General features: G+C 42.2%; 1 protein-coding gene across 2 annotated transcripts in view; it reads left to right on the top strand.

Annotated features, from left to right (window-relative positions):
• The first annotated feature begins 5,565 nt into the window (after positions 1 to 5,565).
• The window catches only part of NEURL1B (neuralized E3 ubiquitin protein ligase 1B), a 57,674-nt gene continuing 42,826 nt past the window's right edge, over positions 5,566 to 20,413 (top strand). For both annotated transcript variants that reach the window (XM_075856503.1, XM_075856502.1), the window contains exon 1: positions 5,566 to 5,869. In XM_075856503.1, coding sequence (XP_075712618.1) covers positions 5,839 to 5,869 — 31 coding nt within the window. In that variant the 5' untranslated portion in view covers positions 5,566 to 5,838. The remainder of the gene's footprint in view (positions 5,870 to 20,413) is intronic.

The following is a 20,413-nucleotide window of genomic DNA, read 5'->3' as shown; positions in this document are numbered from 1 at the left end:
TGTGAGCAAGGTCTGAGCGGTAGTTACCCTAGAAAAAGGAATGATCCCCATTACATTGGGGACCCTGCTTAAAGTCATTAAGTAACATGCGCTGTGTGGCAACACGGGGACGTGGCAGCAGAGCTTTAGGCAGGACCAAATCCGGTAAGTACACAGGGGTAAAAAAAAAACCTTAGGGGGGTCTAGCCTGGGCTCTGAATAATTTTGGGGGTCTGGTCTCTGAATAAATTAAGGGGTCTGGTCAGAGGTGTAAATCAATTTAGGGATCTGATCAGGGGTCTTAATTTAAGGGTAACGTCGAAGGTATGAATGAATCTAGGGGTCTGGTTGTGGGTCTGAATTAATTTAGGTGTGGCTTAAGAGCCCAAGTAATTTTGGCATTTGGTCTGGTTGCAGGTAACGTGGGTCTCGCGTGTAAGGAGGAGGCAGAGAATTCATCCATATGTGCCGCGACGGTAGATCATAAAGCTTGCAGGAGCCAAAGGCAGCAGTCAGAATTGCATCTTGGTGAGTGATTGTGATTTCCACAGGCAGCCGCTTCAGTGGAATTTCATTTTTTTGCAGTCACACGTGGCACATTTCTGCAGCAAATTGTGCCGCGTGTGACTGCACCCTAAGACGTTGTTCACAGTGCAGATTTGATCAGATCTTACATGTATTTCTTTAAGGACAAACCAAGAACGGAACCTAAAAAGACGAAATATATAATGGTATTATGTATTTGCAGGAAGAAAAAATTGGTGGACCATAAACGGCGCTGCTGGTAATAAAGGTAGAAGCAGTTCCAGTGTTTTGAAATATAAAAATAAATAATTTATTGTAAAAGACTGAACCAGCATCTTCCTCAGGCTTAGTGACCAGGCTATTTTAGGCGTTAATTACCAAGCTATTTTAAGTTTTATTTTAAGTTTTTCCATTGTCTCCATCGAAGAGCTATAACTTTTTTATTTTTGCGTCGACAAGGTCTTGTTTTTTGCGAGACAAGTTTTATTTTTTAATAGCACCATTTTGGGGTACATAGAATTTATTGATTAACTTTTATTAACTTTTTTTTGGGGGGGATAAAAAAAAAAGCAATTTCGCCACACTTTTTTGCATCCTAAATTTACGCTGTTTATTGTGTTGTATAAATAACACAATAACTTTGTTCAGCGGGTTGTTATGATTTGCAACGATACCAAATTTATATCGATTTTGTATGTTTTACTACATTTACCTAGTAAAAACACTTTTTTTTTTTATTATTATTTTTGAGTCTATATTTCAAGAGCCATAATTTTTTTATTTTTCCGCCGATGCTGCTGTTTGAGGGATTTTTTTTTTTTTTGCGACACGACTTGTAGTTTTGATTGGTACCATTTTGGAGTAGATGCCACTTTTTGTTCAATTTTTATCCAAAAATTTTTAAGGCCGGATTCACAGAAAGCAATTTTTGCATTGTTTTTTACTTCATTTTTTACTGCGTTCACCGTGCGGGTTCAATAATTTAATAACTTTATAGTTGGGGTCATTACGGACGCGTCGATACCAAATACTTGTAACTTTTTGACTTTTTTTTTTTTTAATAATAAAGCATTTTGTAAGGGGAAAAATGGGAATTTCATTTTTTGTCACTTCTTTTTTTTAAATTAACTTTATTAAACTTTTTTTTTACTTTCTTATTAGTCCTACTAGGGGACTTCACTATGTGATCGTCCGATCGCTTTTATAATACACTGCGGTCAAGCAGTGAGGAGAAACAGGGTGTTTTGGACCCATAGGGTATGTTCACACGAGGGCGTCCGTTACGGCTGAAATTACGGAGATGTTTCAGCCTGAAAACATCCCCGTAATTTCAGCCGTACCGGCATGTGCAGGCGCTTGAACGCAGCGTCAATTACGGCCGTAATTAGCGCTGCTATTCATTGGAGTCAATGAATAACGGCTCTAATTACGGCCAAAGAAGTGACAGGTCACTTCTTTGACGCGGGCGTCTATTTACGCGCCGTCATTTGACAGCGGCGCGTAAATTTACGCCTCGTGTGAACAGACAAACGTCTGCCCATTGCTTTCAATGGGCAGATGTTTGTCAGCGCTATTGAGGCGCTATTTTCAGACGTAATTCGGGGCAAAAACGCCCGAATTACGTCCGTAAATAGGCCGTGTGAACATACCCTTATTCTCGTGATTGGTGGTGGAGGTTTCATTCCCAGTGATCAGGCAATTATCAACTATGGGATAGGTGATAATTCCCGATTATGGTACAACCCCTTTAAAAACTTGTATCTCGCTCACCAACTTACAGCTCTTTTCAACCTTCATGTCTTGATGAAATACTAAAACTATCTGAAAGCTGTTTATGAATTCATGAGCAAAATGACCTAAGCCTCCAAATGTTCAACCCTGTTAGAGATCAGACACTATTCTTTTCAACGCATTCATGGAAAATAACACAAGAGTTTCTAGTGACAACTGTGGGTTCCCTTATTGCTTGGCTAAAGCTGAAGCCTCAATCTGATCTCTATTAAGCTGCAGATCAGTGCTTTAGGCTCCATACACACTACCGTATTTTTCACCAGTAATTAGGGACAGTAAATACTGACAGTAATTAGGGACCCATTCATTTATTGCCCACAGACACCTTTCAGTATTTTTACTGATGGGTGTCCATGCTGAAAAAATTATAGAACATGTCCTATTCTTGTCATCAATTACGGCACGGACTCTCCCATAGAAGCCTATGGGAGATTCCGTAAATACGGACGGCTACGGATGTGCATCCGTATACCGTCTGTAATTACGAAAGCCTTGCTATGCAACATGCTGATGACATCATTTGCATCCTCCCTCTTTTTTTTAAGGATCCGTATATACGAGGGAATACGGATGCAATACAGACCGTATTCATGGACATCCTTTCTTACATGCGGATGCCTACGGATCCATATTTACGGACAGTATTTCGGAATAGATGAAAATACTGTCCTGTGCATGAGGCCTTACCTAGTTACGCCCCTGATGGGGCCCTATGGGTACGTTTGTAATTTGCCCTGGGAGCTTTCATGACACGTGTTAGGCTCTGTTCACATCTGCGTTGGGGTCTCGTTCTGACGTTCCGTCTGAGCTTTCCGTCAGAACGGGGCTCTGAGCAGACAAACGGAAACCACGGGGACCGGATCCGTCAGCATTGAAATCAATGGTGATGGAAACGGAAACCTCTGGTTTCTGTCTGTTTTTTTTTTTTTTCCATCCAAAGACTGAAACCTGTATAGAAATTATACTTCTCACATATGAAAGGTAGATACAGTTGTATCTGGTCTAGGCAATCAAGCAGCGTGGCAAGCAGCTGATACATTTAACTGAACTGATACAGTATAGCATTCCGCGATGCTCACGTTTTAGGCTACATTCACATTTGCACTAGGAATTTCGTTTTTCTGTTCCGTCATAGGAGCAAAGAAATGGAATTCAATGCTGTGATGGCTCTGTCACATGGTAGACACCAATGGCACTCTACAGACTTCATTGACTTGAATGGGTTCCGTCGGTTTCCGTCATGGTGTCTGTCATTTTACCCCAGAAAAATAGCGCAGCATGCTACTGTATTATTTCCGGAATCTGCGACTGAGTCTTTAACCTAGACTGATCAACCGTCAACAACTGTGTTTTCAGCCACTCATGTAATCTGAAATGTTTTTATCTACTCACAGAAAGCAGAGATCTTGAAAAAATGGTGAGAATATCAATTGACCAGAAATATGATTTTATAATTTTTATAGCTGGGGAAATAATGGAAATGTCACTGAAAAGTGCACTTTCAGTTTTAGGGTACGCACGCAAAGTTTTCAGACGTATTTCGGGGCATAAGCGCCTTGAAATACACCTTGAAAAACACCAGCTAAACGCCTACAAACAGCTGCCCATTGAACTCAATGGGAAAAATGGCCTTCAGTTCAGACAGGGCGGTTTTTTACGCCGCTGTTTTTTTAAAAACAGCATGTCACTTCTTGAGACGTTTTTGGAGTTGTTTTTTGGGTATGTTCACACGGCTTATTTTCAGCCGTAAACGGCCCAAAAAACAGCTGATAAAACGGAAGCTGAACGCCCCCATTCCCATTGATTTCAATGGGAAAAACGGCGTTTAATTCCGACAGGGTGTTTTTTTTACGGCGTTTGAAAAAAATGGCGCGTAAAAAACCACCCCATAAAAAGAAGTGCATGTCACTTCTTGAGCCGTTTTTGGAGCCTTTTTTCATTGTCTCAATAGAAAAACAGCTCCAAAAACGTCCGTATAAAACGCATCAGAAAACGGTTGACGCTTTAGGTTATGTTCACACGCAAAAAATGGCTGTAAATATGGAGCTGTTTTCAAGGGAAAAAAGCCCCTGATTTTCAGCTGCTTTTTAAGCAACTTGCGGTTTTTTATGGCCGTTTTTGGAGCTGTTTTTCTATTGACCCAATGAAAAATGGCTCAAAAAATGGCTCAACAAATGATATGCAATTCTTTTTACAGGGCGTTTTTTCAAACATACCGTGTGAACATACCCTTAAAAACGGCTGAAAATCAGGGACTGTTTGGGTATGTTCACACGCCTTATTTACGGACGTAAATCGGGCGTTTTACACCTGGAATTACGTCCGAAAATACGGCTTGAAAGCGTTGACAAACATCTGCCCATTGAAAGCAATGGGTTTTACGTTGGTCCGTTCCCATGAGGCGTAAATTTACGTGTCCCTGTCAAAAGACGGCGCGTAAATAGACGCCCGCGCCAAAGAAGTGCCTGTCACTTCTTGAGACGTATATGGAGCCGTTTTTCATTGACTCCGTGGAAAAACAGCTCCATTTATTAACGTAATTGACGCAGCGAAAAAGCGCCTCAACATGCCATGACGGCTGAAATTACGGAGCTGATTTCTCCTGAAAACAGCCCTGTAATTTCAGCCGTTACGGACGCTGCCGTGTGAACATACCCTTTCCCTTGAAAATAGCTCCATATTTTACAGACGTTTTTAGTTTGCCGTGTGAACATACCCTTAGGTATGTTCACACACAAAAACGGAATAAACAACGCATAAAAAAAACGCTTGATGCTTAATTAACGGCTGAAAATCAGAGTCTGTTTTCCCTTGAAAACAGCTCTGTATTTTACAGAGCCGTTTTTTGTTTAGCGTGTGAACATAGCCACATGCTCCTTCTTTACAGGGCGTTTCAGCTACGTTTTTTCTGGCGTATTTCGAGGCATTTACGTCCTGAAATACGTCTGAAAACTCGGCGTGTGAACATACCCTAATGAAATGAACTGGATGTTGCCGTTTTCATAAGGTAATGCTGCTCAATTTTGTGTTTTTGGAGTGTGGCAAGCCAGTGATATGTGCACAGGTGGTTGTCGTGTCTAGATGCTGGCACCATATCCCCCCCCCCCCTTTATAATAAGCCAGCTCTGACATCACGCATCTAGAGCAGCGATATCTCCGGAAGTATAATAATAATAACATAATCCCCAATAAGCAGCAGAGTTCTCACGCCTATGGCTCTATGGTTATACTACTGTGACTACTGTACTAGCCTCCCGCTGCGCCTCGTTATAGACAGGGCTGGCTGGCGGTGGGCGAGGCCTCGGCGTTCGGGCCTCGCCCCCTCGTGTTGGAGCGGTGTCGGCTCTGGATGCAGTCACTCGTTTCAGGCTTCAGCACTGCACGGAGGGAGGGTGCAGAGAAGCCGCCGTCAGACTGGGAGAGCGGCACACAGAGAAGCTCGCCGTGCCGTCATACGGGGAGCAAGGGGTTAAATGGACCTTCACTGCCCAGAACAGGGCTCAGTGATATCCTCCATCTGCTTCCAGCTCCGCACCTTCTGCTATGGGGAACACGGCGCACAAGACCTTGCCAGGTGAGGCTGCAGGGCATCTCAGCGCGCTGGATACTGGATCACAAGGGATCTGCTCAACTATGGGGATTGTGTGGATCGTGAAATCTCTACTATGCCACCTAGCCCTATAGCCTTTTATTTTGTGGTCGCGCAGTGACACCTGGTAACTGGGGTGGCATCACGTGTATTCTGCGCCTTCTCCATTGCATTGATCTGCCGGTAGATCCGTGTTGGATGATGGTGGTAGATTAGCGGTGGATGTTCACCTGTCTAGGCTGCTCAGACTGTAGCCGCTGTCTGCTGTCATGACCCCACCTGTTAGCGGCAACAGTGGAGAGATGAAGGTGATCGTGTCGGGTGGGCGGGCGTTGTTTCTGCTGAGGTGTTCTCTCTGTGTGGAGGTTTACATTCAATCCCTAACGGCTGTGACCGTGTTTCTATGGGAGTGTTATCTGTGGTGCCCGGCTGTTTTTGCCCGGGAAGTTCGGTGCCATTGGTCAGACGCTGCCAAGGTGGCTGGTTTGAATTTGTATCCTGGGCATACACCTTCCTATCACAGATCATGCCCTCGTTGATAGCGTTCTTATGAAACACCTCACATTCCCGGGAAAACCCAAGCAGTTGCATGTAGCAGATCTGTGAGCGCTCTACAATGCCACTATTTAGGAATGGTTGGCACATGTTTGTGACCGGCTTCATTATACCTGTCACTTCCTAGTGCTGTACATCCTTCAGATGACCCGACCTGCCATAAGACGCATTGCTCCTAGTATAAGGTCTCCCTGTGACTGTCTGCCTGTTGGCTGAGGCAGAGGAGAGGGAAGCCGATTTATTGTTTCTTAGTGCGCCGATTTTCTTGGCGCATCAATTGTTGGCCATGTTTAATGCGTGCGCTAGAAAGAACCGTGACGTGTGACGTGCTCGGCGTGTCAGGTCGCATACTTAAAATATGGCTGTAGATTTGTCACTGGCGTGCGCTAGTATTGTGGAGCAACACGCTGGTATAAATATACCACCCAATAGGTGGTATAAAGAAAGGAGTCTAACATGCGCCAAATCCATCAAAGTGTGAGCGTCTTCTTCAGCCTGGCACCTCTAGCTTCAGGCTATCTATTTTTAAGCCATTATTAATGTATCTGCCCCAATATTTTTTTGTTGAAAGGCAGATATATATATATATATATATATATATATATATATATATATATATATATATATATATATATATATACACACACACACACGTACACACTCCACTTTGGTTTTTGGTACAGTCCCGTTTATTTTTTTAACACATGGCGTCTACATCGAAACTGCACGGTGTGAACACAGCCTGACACGTTTTTTGCGGATGCGCTCAGTGCGGCTCATTTACTAGTGGAGTTATACGGCTGTGGAACACTAGTGTAATGTGCGCCATGTTTTTCAAGACCGTGCACCACTTTGAAGGAATATAGCGTGCGCTTTTGAACAATATCAGTTAAAACGGGAATAACTTTAATAAACCAGTTGCACGGTATACAAATACATAGCCACGTCCCCTTTTCCTGACACAAAAGTTGTAGGTGCCGGAATATTGAGCGCCATTTTTTTTGGTCCAGTTTTCTGAGGTAATTATATGGAGTGTTTGCATTCATGAAGGTTCCTGTGTGAAGCCCAGCCTTAGGCTGTATTCACATGGTCATTGTAACATATTTGTAGACTTGTGTAGCCTTTTGCCGTTCATATGTTTCTGTGCCATTCTTATATCTATTTTACATTTGTGGTCATCTTTGCTCTTTCACATGGAATGTGGAGTGTTTATTTCACTATTTATATTGTGGGAATATATCCCTGGACCCTAAATGATAGATGTTGTAATAACCATACATGAAATATGGTATTTTATGTGTAACCAGGGATTAGACAGATTAGCCGTTTCTTATAAAGACCTCATGACAGAACGTTCTTAACTATTTGTTAGCTTCGGGTCTATTGTTAAGGGAGTCTGCTTAATATTAGGATTGAGAAATGATGACTAAAACATTGGACAATATTTGGGAATAATGTAATAGGGCTGTAAAATATTCCTCTGTACGGGCTGTATATAGAGTAGGGGTGGGTTCCCAGGTCTGGGAAAAGTTGGCATTCTGACACCAGCCATTATTCCTTCTGGAAGGATTAGACATGTGCCCTACAAGAGGCGACAGATGCCACAGAAAAGCTGCTGCCATTGTCCCAATCTTAGTGCTCGTGTTACAAAGGCACGAAACAGCTGAGCTGCTGAAATGAAAGGCGTTCAGTTGCTTCCATGTTCCAGGCAAAAATTACACTTGAGAATGCCATCAAAATTTCTATGGGAATCCATTGCCACCACAACAAACCCTGGCCTTCTATGCGGCTGCTAAAGCTTATGATGGACCAGACACTCTTGTATACTTTCTATATACCACCTAATACAATTCTACCAGGAGTGGAGTAAGCGGCGCCTACTCTCTGTCCTATTATTTTAGAACGTAACTAGGATTAGCAGCATTTCACAACTTTTTTTATTTTTTTATTTTTTCGGGGTGTTTTATATTATCAGTATCCGCTCTATTTGTATTGTCATTTGGGGAATATATCCTATAAGGAAATAAAAAATCGTCTTCCAGTATAAAAGATTGAAAGCATCCGGACAATGCGAGCCCCTGGCAGATGGTCTTTGTACATGGGTATTGTGAGTTGTCAGCTGGCCCTCTAGATAAATCTTAGTTGTCGTGCCATGGCACTTGAAAGCGTTCATGCTTTACCAGTTTGCTTTCTAGGGTACACAATGAATTCAATGTCAGTCTGACAGGTAAAACATTTGTATTATATCCAATAAATAGTGGGTTAATTTAGCAAAAATGCTATTTTCTTTTAGTCCTTGTGGCCGTTTCATGCCCTTCACAATAGTTTCCAAATAAGACATTTAAAAATTTACAGAATATTCTTAATTTCCAGCAATTTAAATTTGACATTTGTTCAGTAATCGCTGTCACGTGGTGCGGGGTTTTGCATGTAAAATAGTTCACCAGCCAAATGTTAGATATAAAACGAAGGGTTTTTTCTCACGATATATTTTCATGCAGATCTAGATATACGATAAAAGTCAGAGCAGTGACGATCCCAGAAACCAGACCCACACAATCCTGAGAATGCGGGTTCCGTGTTTCCGCTTGAGCACTTACACTCTATTCAGGCGAATGGTTGATACTGAAACCGTCTGACTAGAGTGACTGTACAGGTTGTTGTGGTGTGGATAACTACCGACCATGTGAAAATATCCTTATACGTTATTTTCTTTTTTTGGTACAATTCCATCTTTATCTTAAAAAAAAAAAAAAAGTGGCATCTACACCGAAACTGCACAATTAAAATACGTATGTATTTGGATACTATTTTTTTGAGGGTTAGTTTTTAGTTCAAGTCCCCTAGAGAAACTAATAAATAAGGGTTTCTAGTTGGTTTGTTTTTATATACAAAAAAATATTAAAAGTTGAAGAAACAAACATTTTTTCCCCAAAAGTAATGCAAAAAAATTAAATAAACATAACTGGTATCGCCGCATCTGTTAGGGTAAGTTCACACAGAGTTTTTTTTTACATGTTTTTTGACGCGGAAACCGCGCCAAAAATGCCTACCATTGATTTCAATGGGAGGCGGAGGCGTTCGTTTTTCCCGCAAGCGGAGAAACTTTCTCGTGGGAAAAAGCGACGTGCCCTATCTTCGGGCGTTTACGTCTCTGACCTCCCATTGACATCAATGGGAGGCAGAAAAAGCGTATTTCGTTGCGTTTTTCTCCACGGGTGAAAAACGCGTGCAGGCAGAGCAAAATCTGCCTCAAAATTCCAAATGGAATTTTGAGGAAAAACTCTATGTGAACCTACCCTAAAAGTCCAAACTATTATAACATAACAATATATTTAACCCGCACGATGAACGCCGTAAAATACAACCATCAGTATTGCTGTTTTTTCGGTCTCAAAAGATCAAAGGTCTTATGTATCCCGAAATGGTACCAATAAAAACTACAGCCTGACCCCCCCCCCCCCCCCCCCCAAAAAAAAAAATAAGCCCCCACCTCGCTCAATTGACATTAAAGTAAAAAAGTTATGGCTTTCAAATTATGGCGACACAAATTGTTGTTTTTAGCAATTAGTTGTTTTTTTGTAAAAGTAGTAAAAATACAAACAAAAACTGTCAATTTGGTATCACCGTAATCTTATTAACCTGCAGAATAAAGTTAAAAGGGTTGTCCACGACCAGACAACTGATGACCTATCCCCAGGATAGGAAATCAGTATATGATCTGTGTGGGTCTGGCACCCGGACTGCGCATTGAGCCGGCTGCTTCCAGGCGCCAGTTGTTATGAATGGTATGCAGTAGTTGGAGTTGGAAGCAGATGGCTCCAACAACTGCAGTTCTGCTGAACGGCTTCTATGCAGTGGTCGGAGCCATCTGTTTCCGGCTCAAACTACTGCATACCATTCAAAACATCTGGAGTGGCGGATCGTTGTGGGGTCCGGGTTTCTGACCTGCACCGATCATATACTGATGACCTATCCCGGGGATAGGTCATCAGTTGTTCGGTCGTGGACAACCCATTTAACATGAAGTTTTTACCGCACGGTGGAGGCCATACAAATGGGATCCAAAAAACAATGGCGGAATCGCTCCACAAAGATTTCTTACTTTTTTTTTCCCAGTACATTATATGGTGCAATAAATAGTGCCGTAAAAAAAACTACAACTCGTCCTGCAAAAAACAAGCCCTCATTCGGCTATATCGATGGAAAAATAAAAAAAGTTATGGCTTTTGGAAGGTGAAGAGGAAAAAACAAAAATGGCTGAGGCAACACGGGGTTAAAAAAAAGCCACTAACCACAAAAAACAATACACTTTGTATGTAGCCTTTTCAATGTTTTAATAAAGACTTTAAAGTAAATCCTGGCCGCAATGTTTTTGACCTATGAAAACATTATGAAAAACACAGCAAAGTGCTGTTTGTGAATCCAGCCTTACTACTTAGGATGAGTCATCTAACCTATATGTTCTCTTGTTTGAGTCTATGGTTTAGGCTGGGGCATAGATTTAGTTCCTTGCACGTGGCGTCTTACGTCTCCAGTACGCCACAGGCTTCTATGGGCCCATACTGTACTCTATGATCTTATAATTTTTATATGGTGGCGCAGTAGCACCAGGGTCCATATACATGGCTTTGCCACTTGTATGAGCCATTGAACTTGTCCTTGAATTTCTTTCACTTACAAGTGCTGGTTTCTTTGTGCCTAGTCCTATTTATGCTAATGTCCTGTTAAAGGGGTTTTCCGAGTTGTAAAAAATTGACCACGGTAGGAGGGATGCAAAAAGACAAAAAGCCGTTGCTCAACTCACAGATCCCCGTTGTTCCAGTGCCGCTGCGTCCGTTCCTCCCCGCCGCTGTGCATTGACATAGCTGCAGCGATGATGTGCATGTATACCCACGTGATCGCTGCAGCCAATCACTGTTCTCAGTTGGTATATTGCACAGGATCGCTGAGGTCCGTAAGTAATGTCTTTTTTTTTTATTTGCATTCCTCCTACGTTGGCCAACTTTTTTTTAAATAACTCCGAAAAGCCCTTTAAAGAGGCTCTGTCACCAGATTTTGCAACCCCTATCTGCTATTGCAGCAGATCGGCGCTGCAATGTAGATTACAGTAACGTTTTTATTTTTAAAAAACGAGCATTTTTGGCCAAGTTATGACCATTTTTGTATTTATGCAAATGAGGTTTGCAAAAGTCCAAGTGGGCGTGTATTATGTGCGTACATCGGGGCGTTTTTAATACTTTTACTAGCTGGGCGTTCTGACGAGAAGTATCATCCACTTCTCTTCAGAACGCCCAGCTTCTGGCAGTGCAGACACAGCGTGTTCTCGAGAGATGACGCTGTGACATCACTCACAGGTCCTGCATCGTGTCAGACGAGCAAGGACACATCGGCACCAGAGGCTACAGATGATTCTGCAGCAGCATCGGCGTTTGCAGGTAAATCGATGTAGATACTTACCTGCAAACGCTGATGCTGCTGCAGAATCAACTGTAGCCTCTGGTGCCGATGTGTCCTCGCTCGTCTGACACGATGCAGGACCTGTGAGTGACGTCACAGATCTGCACTGCCAGAAGCTGGGCGTTCTGAAGAGAAGTGGATGATACTTCTCATCAGAACGCCCAGCTAGTAAAAGTAGTAAACACGCCCCGATGTACGCACATAATACACGCCCAGTTGGACTTTTACTGTAAACACGCCCAGTTGTACTTTTGCAAGCCTCATTTGCATAAATACAAAAATGGTCATAACTTGGCCAAAAATGCTCGTTTTTAAAAAATAAAAACGTTACTGTAATCTACATTGCAGCGCCTATCTGCTGCAATAGCAGATAGGGGCTGCAAAATCTGGTGACAGAGCCTCTTTAAATATGTGGCCTGTGTCCATGCTTTGCACCAGGTTCTTGGGGACACTTATTTGGGCTTTTCATGTCTGAGTAAATAAGGCAGCGTTTTACATGCTGGTTTCTCTTTAATGGGGGTTTTATGGTCTGCCATGCTTTCTGCCAAGTCTCATTAATTAAATGAATCCATTACAGGCCCATGAATGTCTCTGTGGTAAGCATGATAGTATTTTTCTTGCCTGTATAAAAATTGTAGTATGTCAAAGTGGATACAAATAACTTCCTTTTATATTCGTATCTAGTAATGTCCTATAGTCCAGAAAGGGCGATGTTTATGGCAATGTTATACCTTACTATGTGGCATAGTCCATTTTTTTTGTAGGTTCTTAATGGTATTCATTCCATTGACTGATACTGCAGCTATATATTCGTATCACTAATGCTCAGTTATTTAAAGGGTAAATAAACGTTCAACAAACTTTTCACGTGACATAGTGACCTTTTAGGAGTTTTGCTTGGTGGGGGTCCGAGCACTGGGACCCCCACCAATTGGTAATACGAACGGCAGAAGCCTGTGGGCCCTTACACTGCTAAATCGGCTTTCTGCAAAAAGCCGAACAGAAACTGAGCAGCTCAGTGCACACACGAGCGCTTCTGCCGCTTTGTTTTAGCGATTGGTGGGGGGTCTCAGTGCTTGGACCCCCACTGATCAAAAGTTCTGACATGTCACTATGACATGTTAGAAGTTTGAATGTTTAGTTACCCTTTAGCTTGCCAAGGAAACAAGTTGTTAGTTCTCCCTGCTTAGGTTATATAACAAAGAAAAGCCAAACCTGCTTGATACTTCTAATACTTATCTGTGTAAAAGCCAAGCATACTGTTTTTATTGCAAATATCCTGACACCTGTAGTGATGTCAAATAAAAAGTACTATAATCATGTTCTAGTTCTGACAGCCACTATCCCCCCGGACCTCCACAAAAATATGCACACTCGCTCAACTATACAAGGTAGAACCAAACCAGTTTTTAGTTTGAGTATTACTAGATCAATAGATGGGATGATAAATAAATGATTGGTTTTATATTCTACAATAGGATTCACGACCAAATGTAAATCATGTCACTGGTTAATAGAGGGATTGCATTTGAAAGTGTTGAGCAAATAGGAATGGGTTTTAAATATTGTAAGTGGGGGTCCTTTCATAAAACTAAAGGTAATTGAGATCTCGCTTACAGTAAAATATTGTGGAGCTAATAGTAAAATAAAGTTAAAAGGGTATTCCCAAAATCACAAATATCACTTATTCACATAGGTGATAATTTTTTGATCGCTGGGAGTCCCCACCTATTGCGAGAAGAGGGGTACTCATCCCTCAGATCCTCCTCACTGCTTGACCGTGAGGAGGTCATTGAATAGAGCAGCTGTCGAGCATTCGTACTGCCGCTCCATTCAAAGTCTATGGGAATGACAGAAACAGCCGAGTACAGCGTTCTCCTGTTTCCAGCATTCTCATAGACATAGAATAGAGCAGCGGGCGCATGCTCAACAGCCACCGCATTCAAGCACCTTCTCACTGCGGGGGAGGGGAGGGGAGGGAAGTGAGGAGGATAAATGATGATTTATGAATTTGGGAATACCCCTTTAAGTACATGCATATCGTTTTGGAATGCTGTAGGTATGGCGTTTTGATTGTGATATTTTGTACAGGCGTTTTTCCTGATATTTTTGAAGTATCGATGGTGCAGAATCTATGAAAATCCGGGTAAAAATAGTCTATTTCTAATACAAAGACCGAATAGGCCGCATGATGGCTTTATTTTAAATGAGAGCATTATACACATGGTGTTATTCAGACTGCAATGGTGTTGTCAAGTTTTCCTTTGCCCTTACTAATAATTTAGTCTCGGAGAATGCTTTGAGCTTATGTTCTGGGGATTTCCTCCATTTTATGCAACTTTTTGAAGAAACGGGGATGAACTAGAACTAGGAAAATTGATGTAGACCGCTTTAAGATACAGACAACCCTCTGGGTTTTCGTTTCCATGAGCCGCGGCTTTGAAGATAATCAGACTTGAGCATTCAAGGTCTTCATTAAGAACCCCTATTGATCCTCATGTTAGACATACAAAATCTTCTAGATGTGTATATGTATAAATTATATATCTATAGTGGGACTTTCTTTAGATTTTAATGTTGGTTGTTGGATAATTCCTCTAGATGTGCCATATTTTTAAAAGCATTTTATCTTAGACATTTATGGCATATCTTGTCTAGAGAATTGAGGTGCCCATACCACGCTTCGTACACTGTTTTTGTAGCTCCTATAGACTGAAATGGAGAGAGTAGCAGATATGTGGCCATCTCACTATTCCTTCTCCTCCTAGATCTGTGTCCCTTTTCTGACCCTTTCCACCCTGTTGGTGGTTCACTGGCATAGCACGTGGCAATATTGTGTAAGATTTTCTAATGTGTTTTGAAAATCTTCTTGTGCAACTATCAAGCACTTTTACTTGATATTTGTCCATGCATAGGGGGATTATTGTTGCCATGGGTGTTAATGTTGCATAGTGTATGGGTGTCTTTACACTACAGAACATCTACCAGAAGCTATAGCTCCTGGCTGTAACACGGTATATTTTTGCTGCATCTAAGGGTATGTTCACACAGTGTTTTCAGCCGTTTTTCGGCCCGTAAACGTCCCGAAAAACGTCTCCAAACATCTGCCCATTAATTTCATTGGGAAAAACAGCGTTCTGTTCCGACGGGGCGTTTAGTGCTTCAACCGTTTTTGGAGGAGTTTTTCGTAGACTCTATAGAAAAACAGCTCCAAAAACGACCGTTATAATTGGCGCAAAAACGTGACTTTGATTAAAAAACGTCTGCAAGGGAAAACCGCTCCTGATTTTCAAACAGCTCCGTATTATGACGTGCGTGCGTGCACATACCCTTAATCTGTTATTGCCTCCATAATTCCTTACTAGTTAGAAGCAATATGACAGGCAAACAGGTACTGCACAATGGGTGCAAGTGCAATATTTCTGTGAAGATAATACTCAGAAAGGATTTATTTTATGATGTGGAGTTGTAATCGCTTTGGGGAACAAAGTTTTTCCATTAAATTCTTAATCTTTCCTGTAAAGTAAATTACAAGTCAACTTAAGTGGCTGAATATCACCAATGCCAATGTCCCACATAACTAGAAAAGCTGAATTATTCATTTAACGCTCACTTTTGTGATTAAGAGAACTGTGCAGGTTTACAGGGGGTACTATGGAGAGCCACAGGCAAGACATGATATCGCGATGAGTCGGCTGCATTGTCTGTTCAGGGTCCCGTTCTGACGGAAAGCTTCCGTCAGGAGGAGACTCCAATGCAGATGTGAATGAAGGCTTAACTGGTCAGTGGTGTGCGAATCATTTTAATGATTTGCTGAAAGGCCCAAACATAAAAAGGATTAAGGCTATGTTCACACGGGGTATTTTGCAGGAGGAATATCTGCCTCAAAATTCCGTTTGGAAGTTTGAGGCAGATATTCCTCTCCCTGCACGCCGATTTTCGCGCCGTTTTTCGCCCGCGGCCATTGCGTGCCGCGGGCATAAAACAGCGCGAAATACGCTTTCTCTGCCTCCCATTGAAGTCAATGGGAGGTCAGAAGCGGAAACGCCCGAAGATAGGGCATGTCGCTTCTTTTTCCCGCGAGGAAGTTTTACTGCTCGCGGGAAAAAGATGCCGACGCCTCCCATTGAAATCAATGGGAGGCGTTCTCGGGCCGTTTTTGCCGAGTTTTGCGACGCGGTTTCCGCGTCAAAAAACTCGGCAAAATACTCCGTGTGAACATAGCCTAACATTGTCTTTCCTGTCCAGAAAAAGCGCAGTATTAGGCAACTCTGTCCAGCAAGCGGAGTACATTTCATTCTGCCTTGGCCAAGCAATAAATATACTATGCCAATATAGAGAGAGACTATGCAGGACCATCACAGAATGTCCAAAAAAAGCATCCATGGTTTACTAAATAATTAAAAACTGGGGTTTCTTTGATATGTCCTGAGCTTCAGTGTATGTATTATCTCTTTGATACTTTATGCATTTGATTACACTGTGGTCTTACTAGGGTGATCCACCATTCCGTGTGGCGTGTTCTCTTACACACACCCACAAAGCACATGGAATGGTGGATCACCCTAGTAAGACCACATTGTAATCAAATGCATAAAGTATCAAAGAGATAATACATACACTGAAGCTCAGGACATATCAAATAAACCCCAGTATGAATGTATCAATGGAAAGAGCAGCCGAGGTAAAAGGTCACATCACAGGAGACTGACAATGCCCAGGCTGTAAATACAAGCCCAGAATAAGGGGGGGGGGGGGGGGCGCAAGTACCAGGGTTTTCACCAAGCCCGACACACATTTCGCACAGAGTTCTTTGCCCGGTGGTGAATTGGCTTTGATATCCACTACTATTTAAAGAGGCTCTGTCACCAGATTTTGCAGCCCCTATCTGCTATTGCAGCAGATCGGCGCTGCAATGTAGATTACAGTAACGTTTTTATTTTTTAAAAACGAGCATTTTTGGCCAAGTTATGACCATTTTCGTATTTATGCAAATGAGGCTTGCAAAAGTACAACTGGGCGTGTTGAAAAGTAAAAGTACAACTGGGCGTGTATTATGTGCGTACATCGGGGCGTGTTTACTACTTTTACTAGCTGGGCGTTGTGTATAGAAGTGTCATCCACTTCTCTTCACAACGCCCAGCTTCTGGCAGTGCAGCACTGTGACGTCACTCACAGGTCCTTCATCGTGTCGGCACCAGAGGCTACAGTTGATTCTGCAGCAGCATCAGCATTTGCAGGTAAGTAGCTACATCGACTTACCTGCAAACGCCGATGCTGCTGCAGAATCATCTGTAGCCTCTGGTGCCGACACGATGCAGGACCTGTGAGTGACGTCACAGTGCTGCACTGCCAGAAGCTGGGCGTTGTGAAGAGAAATGGATGACACTTCTATACACAACGCCCAGCTAGTAAAAGTAGTAAACACGCCCCGATGTACGCACATAATACACGCCCAGTTGTACTTTTACTTTTCAACACGCCCAGTTGTACTTTTGCAAGCCTCATTTGCATAAATACGAAAATGGTCATAACTTGGCCAAAAATGCTCGTTTTTTAAAAATAAAAACGTTACTGTAATCTACATTGCAGCGCCGATCTGCTGCAATAGCAGATAGGGGTTGCAAAATCTGGTGACAGAGCCTCTTTAAATAAGGCTGAGCCAATACTCCAGAGAAGACTATGACAGCTGTAGTTAATAGCATGCATAAAAAAATGCTACTTACTTATGGCGTGCTACAATGGAGGATGGAATTTAGATGACCATAAAACCCGGCAACGCCTGCGTGTCACCTCCACGCTGTCCCGGACAATGCTAAGGGGAACGGGGGGGGGGGGGGCAACACAGAGGCCAGGCGCAGCGCAATCGACCACACTGGGCATGTGCATGACGTCAAAGCTGCCCGAGCCAATGGACGCGCACGCGCAGTGTGGGTCAAGAAACGATCAAACAACACACCATGCATAACTATAGTGGCAAAAATTTAAATTATATAGTGTGTGTGTATATATATATATATATATATATATATATATATCTCTATCTCACAGTCCAGATACAAATTAACACAGCAGTCCAACATACCCATATATCAGGCCATGTGCTCGTCACCAGGGGATGAATCAATTCCCCAACTTGAATGGAAAGCAACCATAGAACGCAGTAACGGCACCAGGACTTCAGAGTAGATGAAAACAGGGTGGATTTATTCACCTCAAGAAAGCAATGTTTCGGTTCAACAGGAACCTTTCTCAAGCTATCACATACTGAACACAGGGCCAAGTATAAATAGGAGGAAAATAAATATATATATATATATATATATATATATATATGTGTATTCTCCATTATGAGGAGCTGAAACGTTGCACGGAGGGTAATAAAGTACCCACGCTTTTTCACTTGATCTACGGAGTGCTGCCTATTTTTTGCTGTTTGCATATACGGGACGAGGGACCACTCGGTACAAAATATAAAAGTCAATACATGGTCAAAAAAGCAGTGCCGCGTGGACCAGATATGTGATATGCACCCGCCAACGGGGCCGGGCCAGCCGTAGAGCTGGCCATAAATATAACATTAGCCACTACTTGGTAGTCTATTAGTTCAATGCTATACTGAAGGTATATTAGAAACCAACAAAAGATTACATAATTCCTGTATTGTAGGAAATTTTTAGAAACCAATAAAGCTAAATTTTTTATCTTTTTCATCTTTGTTGGTGCGTCAAGGCACATAATGTCGTGCACACACTGCCCTCGCCTTATAATAACCAGGCCGGAGGGAAGGCTGAAAGACAAAGAGGATCTTTATGAATTTTTGCCAGGGGACTCACCATAAAATGTCGTCACTGAAGTATTACTTTGTAAACATCCCAAACTTAATTAGCAGAAATCCTTTTCTCTTCCCAAGGCTGGAGATAGCATGGGTCACTTGACTGCCAAAGAGCAAATCAATTTCAGACAAAGCTGTACATGTAATTGAAAAGCATGTCTGGACGCCCTGTGGTTATTACCTTGAACAGAATACAACATTACTACATTAAATAGCTACTTATGCACTTACTTGGTGTTCAGTTAATATTTTCAATGGGGGCGACTTGATCCGCAATAGCTGCCTACTATGCAAAGTTGGTTTTTATAGCATACACCCTGCAAAGTGAAGATTTTATTAAAGTATATTTCTAGTTAAAAATAGAAGGAAAACTGTCCTGAAAGCTTCACTGCAGAATGGCCGGGAGGCACAATTCAATCCTTTCCTCATGATGTGATCTAAAAACAAACCATGGTCATGTCGGCGCAATTGGTGCCATTTGTTAATCGTTCGAGTGCATGAATATGTAAACTTGGAAGTGTTGTGCGGTGTCTGCACTAACTCTCTAGCACACCGTGCCAGGACTGGTTTTGTCTTATCACGGAGATGAATTAGGAAAACACTGACTGTGTCCAACTGTGGAATTCTAGGGCTGGGTTCACACGACCTATTTTCAGACGTAAACGAGGCGTATTATGCCTCGTTTTACGTCTGAAAATAGGGCTACAATACGTCGGCAAACATCTGCCCATTCATTTGAATGGGTTTGCCGACATATTGTGCAGACCTGTAATTTACACGTCGTCGTTTGACAGCTGTCAAACGACGACGCGTAAATTGACTGCCTCGGCAAAGAAGTGCAGGGCACTTCTTTGCAACGTAATTTGAGCCGTTCTTCATTGAACTCAATGAAGAGCAGCTCAAGATATACGAGCGTCACAGACGCCTCGTATATTACGAGGAGGAGCATTTACGGCTGAAACGTCGCAGCTGTTTTCTTCTGATAACAGGCTGTCATTTCAGCCGTAAAAGCCAGCTAACATGTGAACATACCCTTAGAGTGCAGTAATGCTCAGCAAAATGGACTGGACTACGTGAAAAAGGAAGACATAAGACAAGTTGCAGCTTGGCTTTCTGGTAACACTACTTTTCTTTTTGCGTCAGGTTTTCAAAAACATAGAAAAAAGCCATGAGGAAGGACGCGGAGAGCGTCTGAAACGCGTAGGCACTTATCTACCTATATTCTAATACTACACTTGGGATTATTTTGTTTTAACCATCCCAATAAAATTGGAACCAATGTTCTATTTTAAATGATTGCGCTGGATCCTTCACTTTTTTTCGTTTTGTTCCTGGTTTCAAAAACATACTTACTGATCAACTAATACAGTGGGAACTATGGTATACACTGTTACAATAGAGCAAAACAATTGTTGTAAATTATATTACAAAACTGGCACATTTAGAAGGAAAAAAAAATATTGGTATGTGTGGCTATTAATCTGTGCAATTACTTCCTGCCCGGCATTGGCATTTGGAATCCACTCCTACAATGGTGAAATGAGTAACTCTTTCATATAAGCAATGAAATGGCCACATAAAAAAAGACCTAGGGAAGAATTTGGCCACTCAGTGGTTTTCAGCTGCCCTGTAGACTTTCATGTGGTTAAACAATGAGTTTATCTGTGGAGGAGGTGGCC

Source organism: Rhinoderma darwinii, chromosome 3 (genome assembly GCF_050947455.1).
Source record: "Rhinoderma darwinii isolate aRhiDar2 chromosome 3, aRhiDar2.hap1, whole genome shotgun sequence".
Lineage (NCBI taxonomy): Eukaryota > Metazoa > Chordata > Amphibia > Anura > Rhinodermatidae > Rhinoderma > Rhinoderma darwinii.
Note: the sequence above shows the minus strand (reverse complement) of the source record. Positions and strands in the feature narration are given on the sequence as shown.